This window comes from Bos grunniens, chromosome 3, assembly GCF_055505025.1.
Source record: "Bos grunniens cultivar Pamir isolate PY7600 chromosome 3, Bosgru_T2T1.0, whole genome shotgun sequence".
Classification (NCBI taxonomy): Eukaryota; Metazoa; Chordata; class Mammalia; order Artiodactyla; family Bovidae; genus Bos; species Bos grunniens.
In genome coordinates this window covers 15,599,275-15,620,798 of record NC_141167.1, presented here as the reverse complement: position 1 = coordinate 15,620,798, position 21,524 = coordinate 15,599,275, and the positions used below count along the sequence as shown (strand labels likewise).

General features: G+C 54.9%; 1 protein-coding gene across 1 annotated transcript; it reads left to right on the top strand.

Moving 5' to 3' along the window:
- Positions 1-1,877: 1,877 nt before the first annotated feature.
- On the top strand, positions 1,878-17,119 carry COL9A2 (collagen type IX alpha 2 chain). The gene is made up of 32 exons (XM_086381073.1): positions 1,878-2,090; positions 3,343-3,417; positions 4,618-4,653; positions 4,737-4,799; positions 5,843-5,896; positions 6,021-6,056; positions 6,149-6,172; positions 6,502-6,555; positions 6,847-6,900; positions 7,021-7,068; positions 7,296-7,352; positions 7,436-7,489; positions 7,825-7,878; positions 8,245-8,298; positions 8,406-8,459; positions 8,580-8,633; positions 9,818-9,871; positions 10,267-10,320; positions 10,555-10,608; positions 11,566-11,610; positions 11,970-12,023; positions 12,763-12,816; positions 13,079-13,132; positions 13,218-13,289; positions 13,514-13,549; positions 13,716-13,760; positions 13,850-13,882; positions 14,095-14,241; positions 14,513-14,567; positions 14,883-15,071; positions 15,824-15,901; positions 16,347-17,119. Exons 1-32 carry the CDS (start codon positions 2,019-2,021, stop codon positions 16,544-16,546), a joined length of 2,067 nt encoding a protein of 688 aa, XP_086237199.1. The 5' UTR covers positions 1,878-2,018; the 3' UTR covers positions 16,547-17,119.
- The last annotated feature ends 4,405 nt before the right edge of the window (positions 17,120-21,524 follow it).

Here is a 21,524-nt window from a genome sequence, read left to right as displayed (position 1 = left end):
TTCAAAGCGCAGGGCCCTTTGCCAACATGCCTAATGGAGTTGAACTTTCCCAGGTTCCAGAGAGTACTCTCCTTCACTATTTTAGCTGACCTGCTTGTGGTTGTCTTCCCCACACAACAGGACTGATACAGAGAGTCCTCAATAAATCATAATGAAAGCAGAAATGTAGCAAGCACCTACTATGTGCTGCTTGTTAGGTTAAATACTTCATATGCATCATCTCATTCAATCTTCACAAAACCCCATAAGATAGGGACTACTATTATCTCCTTTTAAAGAAGAGCAATCTGAGACTTACCAAGTGGCTCAGTGGTAAAGAATATGCCTGCTAATGCAGGAGACGCAAGTTTGATCCCTGGGTCAGAAAGATCCCCTGGAGAAGGAAATGGCAACCCACTCCAGTATTCTTGCCTAGAGAATCCCATGAACTGAGGGGTCTGGCAGGCTACAGTCTATGCGGCTGCGAAAGAGTCAGACACAACTTAGCAACTAAACAACAATGACAGCAAAGACTTCATATTTTAGGGCCTGTGGTCATACTTAGTGACAGAGTCAGACACCAAAGCGCTAAACCGACATTGCTTAAGTGAATGAAAGAGAAGGCAGAGACTGGAGAGAGGCTACTCTTGACAAGTAGGTTTTGGAAACTCTGGTAAATAAGGTGCGGGTTGTTTCTGTGAACATGAAGGAGATCACCTGGAGGTAGAGAAATGGTCAATCCTACAGACCCTGGTGCTTAAGGGAGCTGCAGAGAAGAAAAAGCAATAGAAGGAGAAGTGCTTGGGATTTGCCTGGTGTTCCAGTGGCTAAGACTCAGCACTCCCAATTCAGGGGACCTTGGTTCAATACCTGTTCAGGGAACTAGATTCCACATGATTCAATTAAAGATTCCACATGCTCCAGCAAAGATCAAAGATCTGGAGTATTGCAACTAAGACCCAGAGCAGCCAAACAAACAAACAAAAAAAATTTTTTTTAAGAAGGATGAGTAAGTGGAAGGAGAAGGAGGAGGGTTGAATGGTGGACACCTGGGCAGTGAAGACTTCAAGGATAGAATGGCCAAGGCAGACCCAGGTGCCAACAGCTTCATGACTGGAGGAATAAAGAGCCTCACTGGTCTCCCAGCTGGGGTGGAAACACAGAGACGAGAGGGAGATGAGGAAGTTTAGAAATGGGGTGCAGACAGCTTGGCTAGTATTAGCAGTGAAGCCAGGGGGAGAAGGTGAAGGGGTGTTCATAGCATGGCTGACCCAGGAAGGGCCATTGTTGTTGCTGCTCAGTCGCTCAGTCTTGTCCAGCTCTTTGCTGACCGACCCCAGGGACTACAGCACACCCGGCTTCCCTGTCCTTCACTACTTCCCAGAGTTTGCCCAGACTCACGGCCATCAAGTGGATGATGCCATCCAAACATCTCATCCTCTGCGGTATGTTTTAACAGGGACGAGGCCTGATTGATCGTAGGTGGAGAGGAACGAGGTGGATGGAGAGCTGGGCAAAGCCTGCTACAAGGTCGGCAGAACCTGCGGTGTCCTCGGCCTGGGCCCTGGACCAGGGCACCCAGGCCCGGGCTCGCAGGCTGAAGTGGCTGAGGACAAGGCGCAAAGTGATGGGAGGCAGACTGCGGGTCGGGGAAACGGGCTGGGTCCCGGAGATCGGGCTGGACAGGCAACTCGGACGGCCCTCTTCCTCTTTATAGAGGAACGGAGCCATGGTCCCGGTCCCGCACCCTGGCCGCTCTTCGGATCACCCGGCCGAGGCCTCCGGGAAGCCGGGCGAGAGGATGGAGGGTGGGCGCTGGCGGCTGGACAGAGCGGGGCGGAGCTGGGCCGGGAACGCCAGCCTCCCTCCCCGGGTCCTCTCAGGTGACAGACCCCGCGGGCCCCCCGCCCCGCCCAGCCGCATATTCAGGAGGCCCGGCCCGCCGGGTCCGAGAGCAGCCGGAGCCGTCGCGCCAGGAGCTTCAGCCGTCGGTGCGTGCGTGGTGCCCGCATCAGTCCACCTCGAGCCCGACGCCCGCCATGGCCCCCGCGGCCGACCCCCGTAGCCTCCTGGTTCTCCTGCAGGTGCTGGGGCTCGCCCTGGCGCAGATCGTAAGTCCTGCAGCCACTCCCGCTCCGGGCTCCGGAATGCGGGATCTGGGTCCGGGGTTCCGGGTCCTGGGGTCTGGTGGAGTGTTCGGCTTGACCCCCACCCTCTATTGACACCCCCTCGCCTGAGGGGCAGCCGCTCACGTTCCTTCAGTAGGGGCACAAATGGGGTCGGGGGTGGAGATCTCGGCACCGTGAAAAGAGGTGGACGAGCCGGGGAGCCAGAGGGACCCTGTCCGGAGATGCTCGGCCCTGCCCGGGCCCGGCGGCGTGGAGCAGGAGCTGGCGCCGCGTCCTGGCAGCCTGGAGAGCCCAGGTGGCGGGGGAGACAATGGTGCCCATTCACGGAGCTCGGGATCCTCCGCCCCCGCCGCCTCCCAGGGGGCGCCGGCTCCAGCCAGACGCCGCTCCCGCTCGGCTGATGCTATCCGCCCGGCTAGCGCTCCCGCGCCTCACTTCCGAGGGCCGGCTCGGGGCAGGGGGGCCTCACGCGACGCGGGCGCGGAGGGGCCGGGCCGGGGCGCCGTCTGGGGCCTTGGGCGGTTCGCAGCTCGACCGTGGGGCGCCAACCTGGCACTTCTCGGTCTGGGGGTGGGGATGGGAGCGCGGGCACCTGGCAAACGCCGGACCCCTGCCTGGGTCTAGGATGGATCGCGTTAAGAGCGCCATCCAACTGAGGACGGAGGAGCGGTGCTGGGAGACGGATGCTCTCGGAAGGAGGAGAGAACAGGCTTGCCCTCCCTAGACACCCTCAACGGCCCCATCTTTCTGCACCTCCCCAACTTTCCTGTCGGGCTTTATCCTCACCAGGGGGAGAGGTAGAGGGGTACCTATCCATCTTCAATATCTGTCGTCCATCTAAAAATAATCCAAGCAACCGTTCATTGAGGATCAAGCATCTCTAGGTACCGTCTTCCTTAACCATCCGTTATTTGAGTCATCAGCAGCTCCTTCTATTTTCCACCCACGACGGCGCAGGGGCAGCGCGGTACAGTGGAAGGAGCTGGGCAAACCTAGGGCGGAATTCTAGCTCCACAGTTTACCTCCTGTGATCTTTCGGAGCCTGGTTCCTCACCTGCAAACTGGGGCTCGTTAGTCTCGGCTCAGAGTTCTGAACCAGTCAATAAGATAATATATGTAAAGGTCCACAGTGTGTTCTCAGTGAAGGGGAGTTCACGGCTCCTCAGGGGGGAGGTGCGCCCCTGGACGCCCAGTTCCCTGCAGTGTCTGAGGGCTGCCCGCTTTGTGTTTTCAGAGAGGTCTGCCAGGAGAGCCGGGGCCTCCGGGGCCCCCAGGGCCACCGGGAGTGCCTGGATCCGACGGAATCGACGTGAGTCTCTAACCCGGGACCGGGACCGGGAGAGGGGGGGCGGGGGGCGAGAGGCTGCGGACAAAGGGGAATTTTGTGTGCTCTGGGAGTGGAGGCAGGGGGTGGCGGCGGTGAGGTCGGTGCCTGGAGGTGCAGTGCCCCCAGTTGCCAGTAGGCAGCGCCGGCCTGCCCCACAAGGAGCCCGTTTGTTCTACAAAAACCTCAAACCAGCCTGGAGCGGCAGAGCCCGTTATAGCTGCTGGTGGACAAGGAGCTGCTGTTCGGTCTACCTGCCACAGCTCACAGCGATTCCTCATCCCCCGCCCCCTCCTCCCGTTTGGGGGTGGGAGACGCCTTAACTCCGCGCGCTGCCCCCTGGCACGTCTGGGTGCCTCTTCAGGGTAGCTTGGGAGGCTTGGCCAGACCGCTGTCCAGCGGGGGCCAGACTCCAGTCTCTTCCCTTTACATTTTTCTTCCCGATTTAGAAGCAGCTGGGCTCCTTCCCTGCTCTCCCCACCGTGGTGAGAGTTAAATACCTCATTCTGGATGCTCCCCCACGAGGTCAGCCCCATATTTACCCATCTCCACAGCTTTCTATTCAACTTGGTGCCCCCACCCTCCAAACACGGGCGCTGGGCCCCTGCCAGGCTCTCTGGCCGCCAGAGGCCCTGAAATGCCTGGAGGTCTCTCTGGGGCTGAATGTGATTCCACAGGCCACGTCTGTTCTCCATCGAGGATCCTTTGTCACAGGGGAAGGAGGTCCTTCCTGCCTTGGGGACAGATTGAAGCTGCCCCCTTGGTCCCTGCCCCTGCCGCATCTCATTCTCCTGACCCCAGTCTACCACTGCCCCCTTCGCTCACCTTCTCTTCGTGTTTTCCTAAAAGCCCCAAAGTTTCTTCTCACACTTGCTCAAATCCAAGAGGCACCGCTCTCCGAGGCAACCCATTCACAGATCTCATGACTGGCACCGTCCCAACACTGGCATGTCCAGAACTCACTTGCATGTTGATGTCACTCTCTCCAGCCTGCATGGGGTTGGTCTCAATCCACCTATGGTTTTCTTGAAAGAAAGGGAGCTATTTTCCTAAAAAGCACGAGGTTTGAGAGGACCCAGGACAGAAAAGGAGAGGAGCATGTGGGCAGGTCAACCAGGGCTTGTGTGTGCCCATCTGGGGTTGCACAAGCCACGGTAAGCTTTCTCAACAACTTATATCTTGCAGGGTGACAAAGGGCCCCCTGGGAAAGCTGGCCCTCCGGTGAGTGCTTTTTCCCTTTGACCTTTGATGCTTCCAGGTCTTTCCTGCCTGTGGCTAATATTTGCTCCACCTCTGTTTTCAAGGGACCTAAGGGAGAGCCTGGCAAAGCAGGAACAGATGGGCCAGACGGGAAGCCCGGGATAGATGTGAGTACCTACCTGAGCGTCAGGTAGAGTAGGCTAGGGCTCCACCCCCTGACTTCCAAAACCCAGTTCTGGCATCTTCCCTGATCTGCTGTGCAGAGCATAATGGAGACTCTACAGCTGTGAGTTCCCCTTACCCTCATGTGGCTTCTGACCTCACACCCACACCAGGAGCACTGAATCAAGGGCAGATGGGCATCCAGAGGACTTAGCAGCAGTCAGAATTTAGCCTCACATTTCTGGCCTCCAAGTATTACACTTAATTCTCTGGGCAGAGCTGCCCTTTTGCATCCTCTCCTTTCCTCCCCTTTACCCTTCCCCACCCCACCCCCTTACAGCCCCAGGCACTACTCAAGAGAAGAACATCATTTGGTTGAGAGCATGCAGTTCCAGGGGTTCATGGGCTCAAGGTCACAGGCTCCTGGACACAGGCTCCAAGGTCACTGTCTCCTGGACACGGTTATTGGGAAGTCATCTGGTTGGGGAGACACTTGAGTCAGTCACTAAAAGATGGGAGGAAAAAGTGGCCCCCCATGAATGGCCTGCTGGCTCAAGAAGTGCCCATTAGGGCTGTGAGCAGCCACAGGGTCGCTCCAACTCATCCATACCCTGCAAAGATTACAAAGCATATTGCCTTACACATCGATTTTCATAACCACCCAGAGAAGCAAGCATTGATTATTAACCCATTTTGCAGATGAGAATACTGAGGCTCAGAATAAGCTGTCAAGGGCAGACATTAAGAAAATGGCTAATCCAGACCCATATCTATCTAGGTTTTCTAGATTCCTAGACTGGAGATGTGAGGTCTGGGCTAACAAATCTTTGGGCGTTGGGTTCTTACCTTTCAAAAGAGGATAATCATCAAGGGCTAGTGTGGGAACTGGAAGAAAGGAAAGTGAGGTGTTGATGCCCATAGGCCTTCATGCAGTGTGACGAAAGGCAGCCTGGGCCCAACCAGGAGAGACCTCTGGACCCACCCTGTCCTCCCATTGGTCAGGGAGCAGGTTTGCCCCTCACAGATGTATCTTCTTTTTCTTCTCCAGGGTCTAACTGGAGCCAAGGGGGAGCCCGGTCCTGCAGGGATCCCTGGAGTCAAGGCAAGTGGCCTGTTAGGGGTTCAGCATGGGCAATCTAGGTACCAGAGTTTAGGAGGGGCTGTGGCAGAGAGGAGCAGAAATGCAGGAGACCCCAGCCTCTGAGCCTCTCCTATTGCTTTTGCAGGGCCAGCCTGGGCTCCCAGGTCCCCCCGGCCTGCCGGTGAGTATAACCTGCAGTGGCTTTAAGGGACCCTTTGTAGGTAGGGGGATTTGTAAAAGGAGCCATGAACCTAATCTTTCCTTCTGTTTCAGGGCCCTGGCTTCGCCGGACCTCCTGTAAGTCCTCAGGGATGGGGCAGGGTCCCTGGGACTTTCAGAGGGGGAGAGTTGAGAAGGGCTTCCAGGGGACTGGCCAGCATGGGGAGGGGCCAGCATACTGTGATGGTGTCAGAAATGGGCCAACTTGTCAGAGAACCCTGGGCCTATCCACTGACTCTGAAATTCTCTGGTCCTTAAAGCCCTAATTTGTCCTAATTTGTCTGCTTCTTTGGGGCTGGTTACAAAGTGAAAGTGGGGAAAGGGGCTCTGGGCACCTGTTTCTATCTTTGTGGCAGGGCTGGGCTAACCCTCTGAGGCATTCTAGCCACTGATGTCTCTGTTCGTAGGGACCACCTGGACCTGTTGGCCTCCCTGGTGAGATTGGACTCACAGGCCCCAAGGTGAGCCCCAGCCACTCCTCTGCTCACTCTGTCTTGCCCTCTGCGTTCAAGCGCAAGCTGAGAACCTCTCCAGGAGTTCCTGGGCCTGCTTCTGGCCACCAGGAATCTCCTCCAGGTCTGGGGCAGCCAATGGCGGGGCGTCCTCTGCAGATCAGGCTTTGATCTCCCCAGATCTCAGGAGGGGACCTGGAGGGCAGGATGGACAGGGCAGTAGCGGGAACTGGAGCAGGGGGCAGAGGTGACCTAGCCAAGGCTGGACAAGGGTATGATTTGGGCCTTTCTTGCTTCCAGGGGGATCCTGGACCAGAGGGACCATCAGGGCCTCCGGGACCCCCTGGGAAACCGGTAAGTGTCCTCAGGCCTCCCACATGGCAGGGTGGGGCTGGGGAAGGACAAAGGTCTTCGGCACAAGACTGGGGAGAGGAGGGTTCGAGTCAGGTTCCATCTCCACACATCTTTTCTCAGGGCCGCCCTGGAACCATTCAGGGTCTGGAAGGCAGCGCGGATTTCCTGGTGAGAGGCAGGGCCTGGGGCGGGGCTAGTCCGGGGAAGGGGCGGGTCATCTTGAGAGGGGCGGGCAAGGAGACAGGTTCCTTCAGACGGTAGGGTCCCTGGAGACCCGGAGAGACTGCGCCGGAGAGGTGCAGCCAGGTGCGGGCGGAGGAGAGGTCTTGGGAAGCACTGCCCTGTTGGCCTGGGGCAGGCCAGTGACACAGAACCCTGCGGAATTTCTCTTCCAGTGTCCAACCAACTGTCCAGCGGGCGTGAAAGGGCCCCCAGGGCTGCAGGGCGTGAAGGTGAGCTTCTGGCCCAAGTCTCGGAGGGTGGAGCAGGGGAGGGGGGGACGGGACGTTACTCTAAGCTCTCTCCTTCCCCACAGGGGCATCCAGGCAGACGCGGGCTTCTGGGAGATTCCGGCCGCCAGGGGAAGCCGGTGAGTGCGAGGGCAGAGGGCCGTGGGAGAGTGTGTTTGGAGAGGGCCCTATTGGAGCCTCCTCGCGCATCCTTCTCCCTTCCCTTCAAATGTGGGGCTTCGGGGATGAAGCCTTGAACTGGGAGGCAGGAGGCCAAGGCGCTAAGTCAGTATGTCCCTGGGCAAGCTCCTTCCCTTGCTGTGCCCCCATTTCCCTATCTGTCATCCCTGGGACCCTATGCTTTCCAGGACGCCTTCCTGTCTGCTCTTGCTGAGAAGAGGATGTTGTCTTTGGTTGTCTGAATATTTGTCTGTCGATCTGCCTGCCTATCTGATCTCTCTTTCCTGGCCCTTAGGGTCCCAAGGGAGATGTGGGTGCCTCTGGAGAGCAAGGCATCCCTGGACCACCGGTAAGGAACACTTTCCCCGCCCCACCTCATCCCCCCAGGAGACCTTAGTGGAGTCATTCCCTTGTTCTGGCCTCTAACTGGCAGAAGAGATGCCTGTGTCCAGCTGGTGAGGCTCTGGATGAGGCTGGCTGTGAGACACTGGGGGACTGGAACCAAGGCTGCTGTCAGCCAAAAGGCTCAGCTGAGGCCCTGGTTCTGCCACTGTTCCTGGCGAGTCCCTAGCATCTCTGAGTCTCACTGACCATCTGTGACAGGGACTCTGTGCCTGCCTTAGGGAGACGTCTCGAAGACTGGGCTGGGGTTTAGGGAAGGTGTCACAACGTGGGCCTTCTAGTTGCCATCACTGTTATTCTTCTGTCTTGACAGGGTCCCCAGGGTGTCAGGGGCTACCCAGGCATGGCAGGACCCAAAGGAGAGACGGTGAGTGGGTCTGGGAGAGGGGGGTGTCCTGCAAGAAAGAGCTGCCGGGACTAGCCCTCTGGCCTCTGGGGTCCAGCCAAGACTGACCCACAATCTCCTCTCCCCAGGGCCCTCAGGGGTACAAAGGCATGGTGGGCTCCATCGGCGCAGCCGGGTCACCTGTGAGTCTGCTCCTACTCCCTGCCCCTACTTTCCTCCCCTGGACGCAGCTTCTGGGGCTGCAAAGGATGTGAGTTCCCTGAGCCCATGTAACTTGGATTTCTCTCTGTCCTTCCTACCAGGGTGAGGAAGGTCCACGGGGACCACCGGGCCGAGCTGGAGAGAAGGGTGATGTGGTGAGTCCTCAGTCATCCCTGTTGCAGTCAGGGCCCTGCGGGGGAGAACTGGGTGGACTCAGCTCCACCCAAGGCTCAAGTGGATACACTGAGGTGCACATGTGTGTCTGCGTGTGTGCACATGTAGACGCCCGTGCCCATGTGTTATTCTGTCTGTCTGTATATGTGGGTGGCTGATGTGAGGGGGGAACATCTGTGCCCGTAGCCCAGCTAGCCCAGCAGCTCCTTCCTCCAAGCCCCACCTACTGCTGGTCAACTTCAGGCTCAGGGAGAAGCTGTAGGATCCAGTCCCATAGTTACCAGGCCAGACAATGAAATTCCACCAAATCAGTCATGGGGCTAATGAGATTTGGCCCAGATCCCAGTTCTCTTAACGCTCTCCTTTTTAAAATTAATAAGAGTATTTCTTCTGAGCAATTTTGAGTTTACAGAAAAATTGAGCAGAACGTAAAGTTAGGGGTTTTTTTGTTATTGTTAGTTGTATTTTTTTTATTTATGCAAGTCTTTAAACATATGCAAAAGTAGGGAGAATAATATAGTGAGCCCTTATGTCCCCTCCCCAAACTAATCTTTTGCCACACTCACTTTATCCATTCCCTTCTCTCTTTCTTTCCTTTGCTCTGATATTTTCAAGCAAATTCTTAACATTATGTCATATTACCCATTTCACTTCTCAATGTATCTCTTAAAAATAAGGTTCCGCACATAACCACAATATCGCTATCAATCACACAAGCAAAATTATCCAGTTATTCCTGAACAGCATCTAATCATCAGCTTGTGCTCAATTTTTCACAATGATTTCAACAATGTCTTTTCAGGGTTCTTGTTCAAATCAAGACCCAAACCAAGTCCACACATTGTCTTTGGTTGCTGGGTTTCTTCACATCGGTGTCACTCAGGGCCTTGGTGGGTCACCCTGGCTCCTCCCCTGTCCTGCTGCTACTCCTGCGCAGCCTGCTTGATGCCCACCTCTGCTCCCTCCATCTGGGTCCAGGGCAAAGTCACACAACTAGGACCCTCTCCACCAGCCCCTACCCAGCATGGCCTGTGCCATAGGGGCCCTGGGACTCGGAGGTCACTGTTCTCAGCAGTTCTCTGAATAGCCAGACTGGGATTCAGCCTCCTGAAGGCTGAATCTGAAGGTGGTCCTGAAGGTGGTCTGCTCTCTGTCTACTTTGCAGGGGAGCCAAGGAGTTCGAGGACCCCAGGGAATAACAGGCCCAAAGGGAGCAACCGTAAGTAGACAGAGGGCAGGGTCCAGGTGGGTCTCCAAGCCCCCAGAGGAGGAGGAGCCTGGGGTTCTAGACTGAACTCTGTTGCCAATGGGCTGGCTCTGTCACCTCGGGAAATGCCCTCTTTCTGCGCCTCAATTTTTTTCACCTGTAAATAGAGTGGTGATGTAGGAGGGGTCTTGAGACACTCATCACCCACACAAGCGAAGGACTGTCACCCATCCCCTGAAATCCCTTCCCACTTCCATTCCACTCCCCCAGTTAGCTGCTGGGGCTTCCCAAGCCAACCAGGCCCACTTCCCACCTGCACACTGCCCCCCACAGAGGGACATGGATGGGGGCCCTGACCCCAGGCATCCCCCCATTGTGACTCTCCCTTCAACTTTCCTGCTGAGCAGGGACCCCCAGGCATCGACGGCAAGGATGGGACCCCAGGCACGCCTGGAGTGAAGGTACGAGTGGGGACGGCCCCTGGGATGGGGGTGAGGGTCTGGGGTCCTCCCAGCTGAGGCTCTGAGCTCCACTGCACTGAGGCTGGAGGCCTCGGAGCCTGGGAGCCTCAGATGTGTCACCAACACATTCCTTCTCGCTTCGGGGCCTCAGCTTACCAGCCTGCACTTGGGTGGGGGCCATGGACCCCCCCAGGCTGGAGCTCTCATTTATGCCTCTGGTTCTGTCTCTTGCAGGGCAGTGCAGGACAGGCAGGGCGGCCGGGAAACCCAGGCCACCAGGGCCTAGCGGTGAGTACAGGGTGGAGCCGTGGGGGCCGCCACAGGGCAAGTCGCTTCTCCTCCACCAAGAGGCCAGGCACTCTGTGGCCCACTTCCCCAAAGTGGCATGAGTGGCTGATGAGGTGGAAGTCACATACCCAGGACTTGTGCTCTGGACCTTGTCCCTGCTCAGCTCAGGCCTCCTCACCAACGCTGGCCTGGGTTAGGCCTCATCATTTGGACAGCTGCCCTAGCCTTCTCTTAGATTATACCAACCCTCCATGTTGGCTAAGTGGAATCTGACCGTTTCCCTGCTAAATACCTTCCATGGTGCTCCACCCTCCCTGTTCCCCAACTCCCCCAACCCGCCCCCACCACTGCCTCCAGGAAAATGTCATTCTGTCCAGTTATTCAGCAGAGTCACTGAGGTGCAGGAAGTGGCAGGGGAACATTTATGACCAGGATAGCTACACTCCTCATCCTCACAGCTCATCTTAGCATCCTAGGACCACCATAATCTGACCCGTCAGCCACTGCCCCTCTTCACCCTCTGCCTTCTCAACAGAGCTTTAGCTTTTCTACCGCCACACCTTCAGGCCTTTACCGGTCCCTCTTACTGGAATGCCCTTCCCATCTCTGAGTCTTCTCACAATTCAGGCCCACCTCCGCCCCCACCTTCTGGGAACCCCTATCCTTCCCTGCCAGGGATACTTAAGTTGAGGACTGCTAACACATCCACGTGCAGACTGTTCCTGTGTGCACTCGCGTGTGCTCCTCTTCTCCCCGTGGACCACAGGCCTTGGAAAGCAGGTCCTTCTGTCCCTATCTCCTGTCTCACCGGGGATTCGGGGCTAGCAGTCAAGTTCACGGCTGGGCCTTCTGCTCTTCAGCTCCCACAAGGCGAGAGAGGAATCTGGGAGACAAAATAGCAGATGCTCAGGGCTCCCTGCTGCCAGGGGAGAAACTGACATCAGCTTCCTTCTACAGGGTGTGCCTGGTATGCCTGGGACAAAAGGAGGCCCTGGAGACAAGGTAAGGAGACCCTAGCCTGGGGGCAGAGAGTAGGCTTCATCTGAGCAAGGGAGCCTGAGGGCAGGGGCCAGGGCCATGGCTTAAAGACTGCAAGGCCCAGGCCTTCTCAGGCTGAGACCGGGCCTAAACACAGGTTCACTGGGGCTAATCACCTCCCTCCTGTTGCCTCCCTCCCACCTCTCATCCTGGCTAGAGAACAGGATGGCATGGCTGCAAGTCAGTGGAGTCCAGAGGACCTAAGAACCCGCTCCGCTTCCAACTCATTTGGTTCCAGAGTCTGTTTAGGGTTCACCCGGCTTCTCCAAGGCCAAGGGCCTGACTAGGCTACACAGACTGACCTTAGAACTCTTTCCCTACAGGGTGAGCCGGGCCGGCAGGGCTTCCCTGGAGTCTCTGGTCCCCCCGGGAAGGAGGTAAGTGCCCCCTCCTCTGACTCAAGGGCTCTTCTTGCTTTGCTTCCTCCCCATCCCTCCCTCCAGGCCTGAGGACTCTGCTTTTAGCATGTGGGGCCAGAGTGAGACTCTGCGGTGGAGCCCTAGCTTCAGAGTGCCCTCGGGCCCAGTCAGGACTCTGCCGCTGACCCAGGAAAGCTCTCCTCTCTCTCCGCCCCTGTTTCCCTACAGTGCAGAGAGGATGGGGTGCTTCTGTCCTGGGGTATGACCTCTCCAGATGACTGGGGCTGACAATCCAGCAGGCAGAGTCATTTACTCATTGCATAAAGGAAAGAAAAGAAAGAAAGTGAAGTCACTCAGTCATGTCCAACTCTTTGCGACCCCATGGACTGTAGCCTACCACGCTCTCCGTCCATGGGATTTTCCAGGCAAGAGTACTGGAGTGGGTTGCCATTTCCTTCTCCATCACTCATTGCACAAACATTCACCAAATATCTGCAACCCACTAGACACTGAGATAGACAGTCTCCTATTTACATAGAGCTTACGGATTTGTGAGAAAGACATTGAATTAAATAAAGACTCCGAATGTATTGGGTCTTATGAAGGAAAAGGACAGGGACCCAAAGAAAGAAGGTGAAGGAAGTCTTCCCTGATGAAGCAAATTAGCTGAGCCCCAGGAGTGGGTAGGGGTTGGTCAGGTGTGGAAAGAAGGGATCCTCCAGGCTACTGCTCACCTCCGAATTTCTCTGTCCCCCAGGGAGAGCCAGGGCCTCGAGGAGAAATCGGTCCCCAGGGCATCATGGGGCAGAAGGTAAGTGCCTGGCACAGTGGTCCCTCCCTGGGGGCCTCTGCAGCAGCTGGCACTGCTGGACGCAGGATCTTGGTCCGCTCAAGGCTCCATCGTGAGGCCTCCCAGCCAGGACCTCAGTTTGCTGGTCTGTGAAGTGGAGCCAAGGACCTCCATGGTGGTGACAGCAGGAATAGAGGGCGCTCTGACCATGCAGGGTCTGGGATCTGGCAGGGAGAGGCTGCCCCGCTGATGGCTGGGATGTGACCTTCACTTTCCATTTCAGGGTGACCACGGTGAGAGGGGGCCAGTGGGGCAGCCAGGCCCTCAAGGTCGGCAGGTAAGTACAGAGCAGCTGAGATGGGCTCTGGGAGTATGTCTGGGCACCTTGTCTGACTTATTCCTCTGGTTTCTTTTCTCCTCAGGGCCCCAAAGGGGAACAGGGTCCTCCCGGAATTCCAGGGCCCCAAGGCTTGCCAGGCATCAAGGGAGACAAGGTACTAACTGGGACTGAAAAATACAAGGGAAAGAGGCCTTCAGATGCTGAGGGAGGGGTCAAATCCACCTGAAAAAATGACCCCCTGCCGGTCCCCAGGAGCCCTGGGGAGCGAGGTGGAGCTTCAGAGGGGGCTGTGGCTGGGAGCCTGGATTGGGGGGACCTGTGGGCCCAGCCTGCCCTAGATCGGAGCTCACCAGGCTCTGGACTCCCCAATTTCAACAGGGTTCCCCAGGGAAGACCGGGCCCCGCGGTGGAGTGGTGAGTGCCAGAAACCCGCCTTCCCCCCCAAACCCCCTCACCCCCACCAATCAGGGCATCCCTCGCATCGCATCGGGATGGGGGAGCGGGAGTGTCACAGGCCAGTGCAGCCCCCGCACCTACGCCATGCGGGGCCACCGCGATCTGACCCTGTCTCAATCTGCAGGGCGACCCGGGCGTGGCTGGCCTCCCAGGAGAGAAAGGCGAGAAGGTGAGCGGGCTGCGCGGGGTGGAGGAGGGGAGCAGCGGGCGGGCCCGGGTACCCCACCTCCTCGGGACAGCACCTCCTTGTGCCTACAGGGCGAGTCAGGCGAGCCAGGCCCCAAGGGACAGGTGAGTCCTGTAGCTGTGACGCCACCTTTCCCCGCTTCTGCCGCCCCCCCACCCCCACCCCCATTGCCTCAGCGCCGCTGGGGACTAGGACCGTGACTCCCCCAGCTTCCCTGCCCCCAACCCCATCCTTCCCCTACTCCTGCATAACCCCCAACCCCCACCCCTGCGCGTTTGTCTCCTGATTCCCGCTGGGAACCCAACCTGCCCCGCAGCAAGGAGTCCGCGGAGAACCTGGCTACCCCGGCCCCAGCGGAGATGCGGGCGCCCCGGGGGTGCAGGGCTACCCGGGGCCTCCGGGCCCTCGAGGACTGGTTGGAGACCGAGGCTTGCCGGGACAGCCCGGGAGGCAGGGCGTGGCGGTGAGTTGGCCTCCAGGGGAGGAGGAGTCTCTTAGGGAACGAGCCTCTTTGGGTTGCTTGCTGCTTATCCCCTCAAAGGCTGGGAGTTCCTTCCCTGAGGCTGGTACCAAGCCCCGAGATCAGAGAGGATGGGAGTGGGTGCTGGAGGGATTTCAGTCAGATGCTGAAAATACCTCGGGTAAGAAAATGGGAACAGGAAGGGGTCATAGCACCAGAGCAGTCAGACCTGGCAGCCGGGGGCTTCTTCCTGAAAGACCTCCTCTGCTTTCAGGGCCGAGATGCTAGTGACCAGCACATCGAGGATGTGGTGCTGAAGATGCTGCAAGGTGAGGGGGCACCAACTCCTCCTTCTCACCTCCAGGGCATCGCCACCCTTCAGAAGACTCTCCATGTGGCCTTGTGGGAGAGTCACGAGCCGTGGGTGGCCATTCCAGCTCTGCCTCCAAGGGGTTGGGGACCCTACCTATGTCCTCACCCACTCAGGACCTTTGATGTCTGCAGAACAGCCTGAGGAAGGGGGAGGTTGACCCCTGGCTGTTCTGTCTGCACACCTCATGGCCAGAGGCCAGGATGCTCTGCCTTCCCAGTTTTTCTGAGCCACACCCATCTTACAGACTTCTCTGTCTCATCCCTCTCTCCAGAGCAATTGGCAGAAATGGCTGTGAGTGCCAAGCGGGAGGCCCTGGGTGCGACTGGGATGATGGGTCCCCCAGGACCCCCTGGGCCTCCTGGGTACCCAGGCAAACAGGGACCCCATGGGCACCCTGGCCCTCGGGGTGTTCCTGGCATCGTGGGAGCCGTGGGTCAGATTGGCAACACTGGGCCCAAGGGTAAGTGCTATTCTATGGTGGCCAAGAGATGGCGATTTGGCCAAGACCAGCCACCTGGGGTCTCAGTTATGCCGGCTGATGGCTCAGCCTCCTGTTTTCTATCTTTCATCATTCCCCTTTCTAGGATGAGGTATACAGTTCTCACCCATGGCTCTCCCATGTCACTCCTGGGCTTGCTTTCTCAGTAGCAAATTGATAGAAACAAATGTACTAATTTATAGCCTGGGTTTTTTTTGGGGGGGGGGGATGTTGTTTCGATTTTAAATTGACTTAGTGATACTCCATAAACATCCCTCCATGTCTCTAGAAGTGGGGAGGCAGATGAACAAAACAGTAAAGAAGGCAAGCTCGAGTCAGAGCAGGTGTGAGTCCAGACTCTCTCACTTTCTCATTGTGGCTCTTGGACAAGTTACCCATTAATATTCCTGGGTCTTAGATTTATCATCTGTGAAATGGAGATATTTATAGCAACAATCTCATAGTTGCCAGGAGGATTACATTTAGAGGTAATTTACATGGAGTTGGTATATACTAAATGCCGACTGTTGACATTATCAGACACTTTCCTGTAATGAACTTTATCAGCTTTATAGTTTTCCATCCATTGGACTTGCCTTTGTTTAATCAGTTCTGCAGTCATTTCCAACTGTCTGAAATAATTGTTGTGTGTGAAATAGAAATTAAATAGCAAGCAAAGAAGAAAAAAAAATTTTCCTATTCTGAAAAATTAAGGCTCGGTTCTTTCTCTGCAGGAAAACGTGGAGAGAAGGGTGATCAGGGAGAAGTTGGCCGTGGGCACCCCGGGATGCCTGGGCCCCCGGGGATCCCAGGTAAGACCCTGGCCCTGCCCAGTAGCAGTCCTGTCCCTCAGTCCTGGGATTAATGACCTGAGACAACTGGATCTCTTCCATGGAGGCCTCCCTCATGCTCTCACAACATGAGGCCAACTCAGTTCCACGCATCCCATTTTTGCATCCCTTTGGAGCAGCCGGGAGCCTCTGGGTCAGGTCTGGCTGGGAACTGGACAGCTGGGATTCTGAGGACTTCCTGGGCTACACAAAAATCTGCTTCACGGAGGGAAGGGAAGGGGCCTTTATTCCCCCGACTCACTGACTGGGAGTAATGCACCATGAGACATGACTCTTTTAGAACCGTGTCTGAGGCAGAGTCCCTTCTTTCTATGGTGTCCTTGACTTCAGTTTCCCTGAGAGACTGAGGAATTCGAAGGCCAAGATAGGAGGAGGCCTTGATGTCTTGACCTTTTCCCTTCCATAGGACTGCCTGGCCGGCCTGGTCAGGCAATCAACGGCAAAGATGGAGATCGAGGGGCTCCAGGGGCCCCAGGAGAGGCAGGTCGACCTGGCCTGCCAGGCCCCATTGGGCTGCAAGGCTTCTGTGAACCTGCGGCCTGCCTTGGAGCCTCAGCCTATGCCTCTGGACGCCTCACGGAGCCTGGATCCATCAAGGGGCCATGAGCATCAGGCCAAGACAGAGCCCAGTGGGCATCCTGGGGGGGAAAGGACTCAGGCCCCTCTGGGTGGACATGCACCCCATGCCTCAGTCCAGGAAACTAGCTTTTCCAGGACCTTCCATCTGGGATCCAGGAGTCCTGAGGAAAAGGAAATTCTAAAACATGGGGGAAGGGAAGGGAGGGCATCAGATGAAAAGGTGAGGCCAACAGGGCACATGGCACTGGAGAGTCCACGGTCCAGAGAGGATGGGGTGGCCTTCGTTCCTGGAGCACTGCTCGGATGTCATCAAAACAAATGTGTCCTTAATCTGCATCATCCTCCACTGGCCATCTTGTCCTTGGGGCAAGTGGACCGAAGCCTTTGCTAGTTCCTGATCCCGTTTTTGCCCCCAGGCTTACTGGGTGACTGCCCGGAGGGGACCATCCCTAAGCCAGTCCTCTGCTTCCTACCTGCCTTCCTCCCATCTGAGTATTTAAACACCCATCTCCCTTCCCTTCCTGGCATCACCCCTTCCCACCAAACCCTAGATCCACCCAGGCCTTTCTGTAAATAAAAACCCTCAACTTGGGTACAAGCCAAGATGTGAGTGCTGAGCTTAATTTTTCGTAGGTTAGGGGTGGGCCCCCACGACCTGAGCAGGATGGTCAGGGGTTCTAGAAGGGGGAGGGTGGAAGGTGGGGTGCTTTCCTCTGGGCACATCCTGAACTGAGAGGGTGGCCTGGCCTATTTTAGGAACACCTGTGGGAAACACTGCAGGTAGAGTCAGGATGGTGACCTGCTATCTCGCTGTGGGCAGATCCCTTCCCAGCCTTTGTACAGCTGGGCAAGGACCCAGGTTGCCTCGTTTATCCTGTAGAGAGTACCCAGTGCCTCGCCAGAGCCTGGCCCACAGGAGGTCCTCTGTGAGTTCTGGCACTCAGTGTGTGCTGGTCTTGGGGCAGGAGCTGGCAGCCAAAGATGGGAGGACCTGGCTCTTCCAGGGGTTACCAGGTCCATGAGAAAAACAGACCTGAACCTGGATGATGAGAGCAGAAGTGACATTCGGTCTCGCCACTCTCACTGAGGACATCCAGGGGAGACTGGCTCGGATGTGACCGGCTGGGGGCTCCCAGCCTCACTAACTGTGTGGGCCAGCAAGGCTACTCCAAGCAGCAGGAGCAGAAAAGGGTGTGGCAGGTGCCTCCGACCCATGTGATGGTGGGAGCTGTTGAAATTCAGTGAGTGACCAACCCCTTGGCTCCATTATTGAAGAGTTCTGCTGGCTCCCTCCAGGAGACATAAGAACTCCAGCCTGAGGTCCCAGCATCTGATGAAGTCTGGGCCCTCCTACACCTCACCCCAAACTTGGCTGCATGTCCCCATTTGTACTGAAGCAGCCTTCTCTTCCCCTGACCAGCAGAGGCTGGGACTCCCCTCAACAGCCTCCCCTGCCTCCATACACACACACACCATGGGTGACTTCTCAGCTCCTTTACCCCTCCAGGGACAGAGGGCTACTCTTAGGTAGCCCTGGGGCCCACAGAGCTGACTTCACCCCCAGTGCTTTCGCAAACCCTGAATCACAGCATCCCAGGCCCCTCAGAAGGCCCTGCTGCTGCCGTAGGCCACTGGGGGGACACTTGGAATGCAGAAAGAATCGAGCGTTCAGTGCAGGGGAAGCGGATGAGGGCTGCAGAGGGCAGTGAAGACCGGCCCGAGCCGGCTCCCAGGTCATCACACCTGATGGAAGCATTCTCCTTTCCAAAGCCATGGCTCTTTACTTGTCCTGGTGCCTGAGTCTTTGGGCTTAAAGAGCCAGTCTACTTAGTCCTTGAGGTTTCCTGGCCTCCTTTCTTGTCCCTTTCTGTGACTTTCTCTGAGTAGGTCTACTAGAGGATTTGAATTACATGATTCACAGATCTTAAGCAGGGTTACACTTCATTCCTTATGACTCAGAGGCATTTGAAGGAGCCAAAAGGGGGCTGACTCCCAGGGACTAGTGACAGGTAGCCTTTCTGATACTTTCTGGAGGTGATTCACTCAGGAAAAACCCACATCCTTACTGTGATCTACAAGCCTCTCTGATCTCATGTCCATGCTTGGACCCTGGTTTGTTTCCTTCCAGCTGCTCGAGCCCCTGTGCTGCTCCTCAAACATGCTGTGCCACATGCATGCTATTTATGCTCTGAACCTGGAAAGCTCTTTGCCAAAATATAGTCCATGATCTCAGGTCAGGTCTTTACTCAAAAGTGACCTTCTCATCCCTACCCCAGTATTGATACTCATCTTGGGTTTTACTATTTTTCCTTAGCACTTGTCCCTATTCAACATATACAACAAATAACACATAAGGGCAGAAACTCTGGTCTCATAGGCCACTCCATTCCCCACCACATAGAACAGTGCCTGGTAGGGAGCTTATGTAAAACATAAGTGACTATATAGTTGATAAGACTATATAATCAAAATGTGCTGAGTAGAATTTAAATGTTTCACCAAAGATACATATATGCATACATACTCTATACGTAGGGAAAAAATCATGTGTAAAGAGAAAAATAAAAGACTTTCAAAGACAAAAACAAAACAGTGCCTGGCACATAGCAGGTACTCAATAAAATAGTGATTCAGTGAATGTATAACTATGTTCAGGATGCTCAGAGAGGACCTCACCAATCATCAAACCAGGAAGGGATTTGGTCTCAGCTTGTGTGTGGCTGAGGCATTTCTTAAGATGGTCCAGAGCAGCAGTTCCCAGCCTTTCTGGCACCAGGGACTGGTTTCTTGGAAGACAATTTTTCCACAGACGGGGGATTAAAGGGGATGGTTTTGAGATGATTCTCATAAGGAGCGAGCAATCTAGATCCTTTGCATGTGCAGTTCACAGAAGGGTTCATGCTCCTGTGAGAATATAATACCACTGCAGATCTGATGGGAGACAGAGCTCAGGCAGTAATGTGAGAGATGAGGTTGTGTTTATAGTCGCTCAGTTGTGTCTGACTCTTTGCAACCCCATGAACCGCAGCACGCCAGGCCTCCCTGTCCATCACCAACTCCTGGAGTCTCCCTAAACCCATGTCCATTGAGTCAGTGATGCCATCCAACCATCTCATCCTCTGTCATCCCCTTCTCCTCCTGCCCTCAATCTTTCCCAGCATCAGGGTCTTTTCAAATGAGTCAGCTCTTCGCTTCAGGTGGCCAAAGTATTGGAGTTTCAGCTTCAATATCAGTCCTTCCAAGGAACACCCAGGACTGATCTTTAGGATGGACTGGTTGGATCTCCTTGCAGTCCTAGGAGACTTCTCCAGTACCACAGTTCCAAAGCATCAATTCTTCAACACTCAGCTTTCTTTATAGTCCAACTCTCACATCCATACACGACTACAGGAAAAACCATAGCCTTGACTAGACGGACTTTTGTTGGCAAAGTAATGTCTCTACTTTTTAATATGTTGTCTAGGTTGTCATAACTTTCCTTCCAAGGAGTAAGCGTCTTTTAATTTCATGGCTACAGTCACCATCTGCAGTGATTTTGGAGCCGCCACTCTCATGCTGTTCATGAGGTTACAACCAATTATAGTGGATGAGGAGAAATGTGTCCTCTGCCCCTTTGAATACCTTTCTACTAAGCATCTCAAACTCAACTCATCCAAAACTGGTTGCCCCCTGCCCCTAACCTGCTCCTCAGGGTCCCTTATCTTAGTATCTAGTTCTACCATCCACCTAGTACCCAGGACTGTGAAACGTGCATCATCTGTAACTCTATCTGCCTTCACCTTGTCTTGCAAATTCATCTCCAACCTGTTGACCACCTTTTCACTCATTTGTTTAGCAAATATTTATTCATTCATTCTTTGAGTGCTGTTCTTTGTCTCTTCAACAAGAATATAAGCTCCATGAAGCAGGGGATCTTGTCCTATTCCCTGCTGTACCCTCAGAGCCTACAACAATGTATGGCATTTAGCAGGGATTTAATACATATCTGCTAAATGCCTGATTGTATTATTCAGGATAATATCCATTTGCTTTATTATGGCACACAGACCTTTACACGTGGCTTCTTCCTCTCCAGCCTCACTTCTCACACTAACGTCTCATAGTCCCCCAAGTACCCCATGTTCTCATAGTTTTGTACCCCCTTGCCCTTGTCTAACTGATTCCTTCTCTTTGAAAAGTTAATTGTGTCCTCTAGTAACCCTCTCCTCACCCCAACTGCCAGCTGCGTTAGGCACTTCTGTTTTTGTGCTTATTTACACCATAGCAATTATGATGAATTATTAATATCATTATCATTGTTATTAATCAGTTATCGAGCTCTTATTATCTGTTGTGTTAAACGCCCTGCAAACGTGATCTCGTTCAACCCTTAAGATAGCTCAAAAAACCAGGTATTATCCCCATTTGTCATGTTAAAAAATGAGTCTCTCTCAATCCCATGTCTCCTTACAGCTACCATCCCATATTTTTCCTCCTTTTTATGGGAATAAAAGTTGTTTTAAAAAAGTTAAAACAAACTTTGGCTTCTAGCTCACCACCGTGTCCTACTCAGATTCCTTTGCTGGGTCTCTCATCTCCCCAGCATGTGAAAGTCAGAGGACCACATGACTGGGACACATCTTTTTCTCTCACTCCTCTTGTGGTCTCATTCAGTTTAGTGGCTTTAAATTCCTCCTAAACTCCCTGGCTTGAATCTCTCCCCTTAATTCATTTATCAGACTGCTCACTCAACATCCCCCGTTAGATGTCTGTAGATATCTCAATTTTAACATGAGAAAAATGTTAAGATGCTCTGCCCCTCCAAATCCCCCTGCTCGCCATCTCGGTTACTGGCAACGCCATCCTCTCTGTGACTTAAGCTAAATATGCTGGAGACATTCTCTACTCCACTCTTTCTTGTACCTCGGTCTGATCCATCAGCAAATCCTGTTGGCTCAGCCTTCAAAATTCCAGAATCCAACCACTTCTCATCACTTCCCTACTACCCTAGTATCCATTTTTACTT

What these genes read in the sequence shown, in the direction of transcription:
- COL9A2 (XM_086381073.1), top strand. Translation starts at nt 2,019, where the DNA reads ATGGCCCCCGCGGCCGACCCCCGTAGCCTCCTGGTTCTCCTGCAGGTG. An exon ending in GGTGCTGAAGATGCTGCAAG is followed by an intron (nt 14,568 to 14,882) that starts GTGAGGGGGCAC and finishes CCCTCTCTCCAG; the next exon opens with AGCAATTGGCAGAAATGGCT. An exon ending in TGGGCCCCCGGGGATCCCAG is followed by an intron (nt 15,902 to 16,346) that starts GTAAGACCCTGG and finishes TCCCTTCCATAG; the next exon opens with GACTGCCTGGCCGGCCTGGT.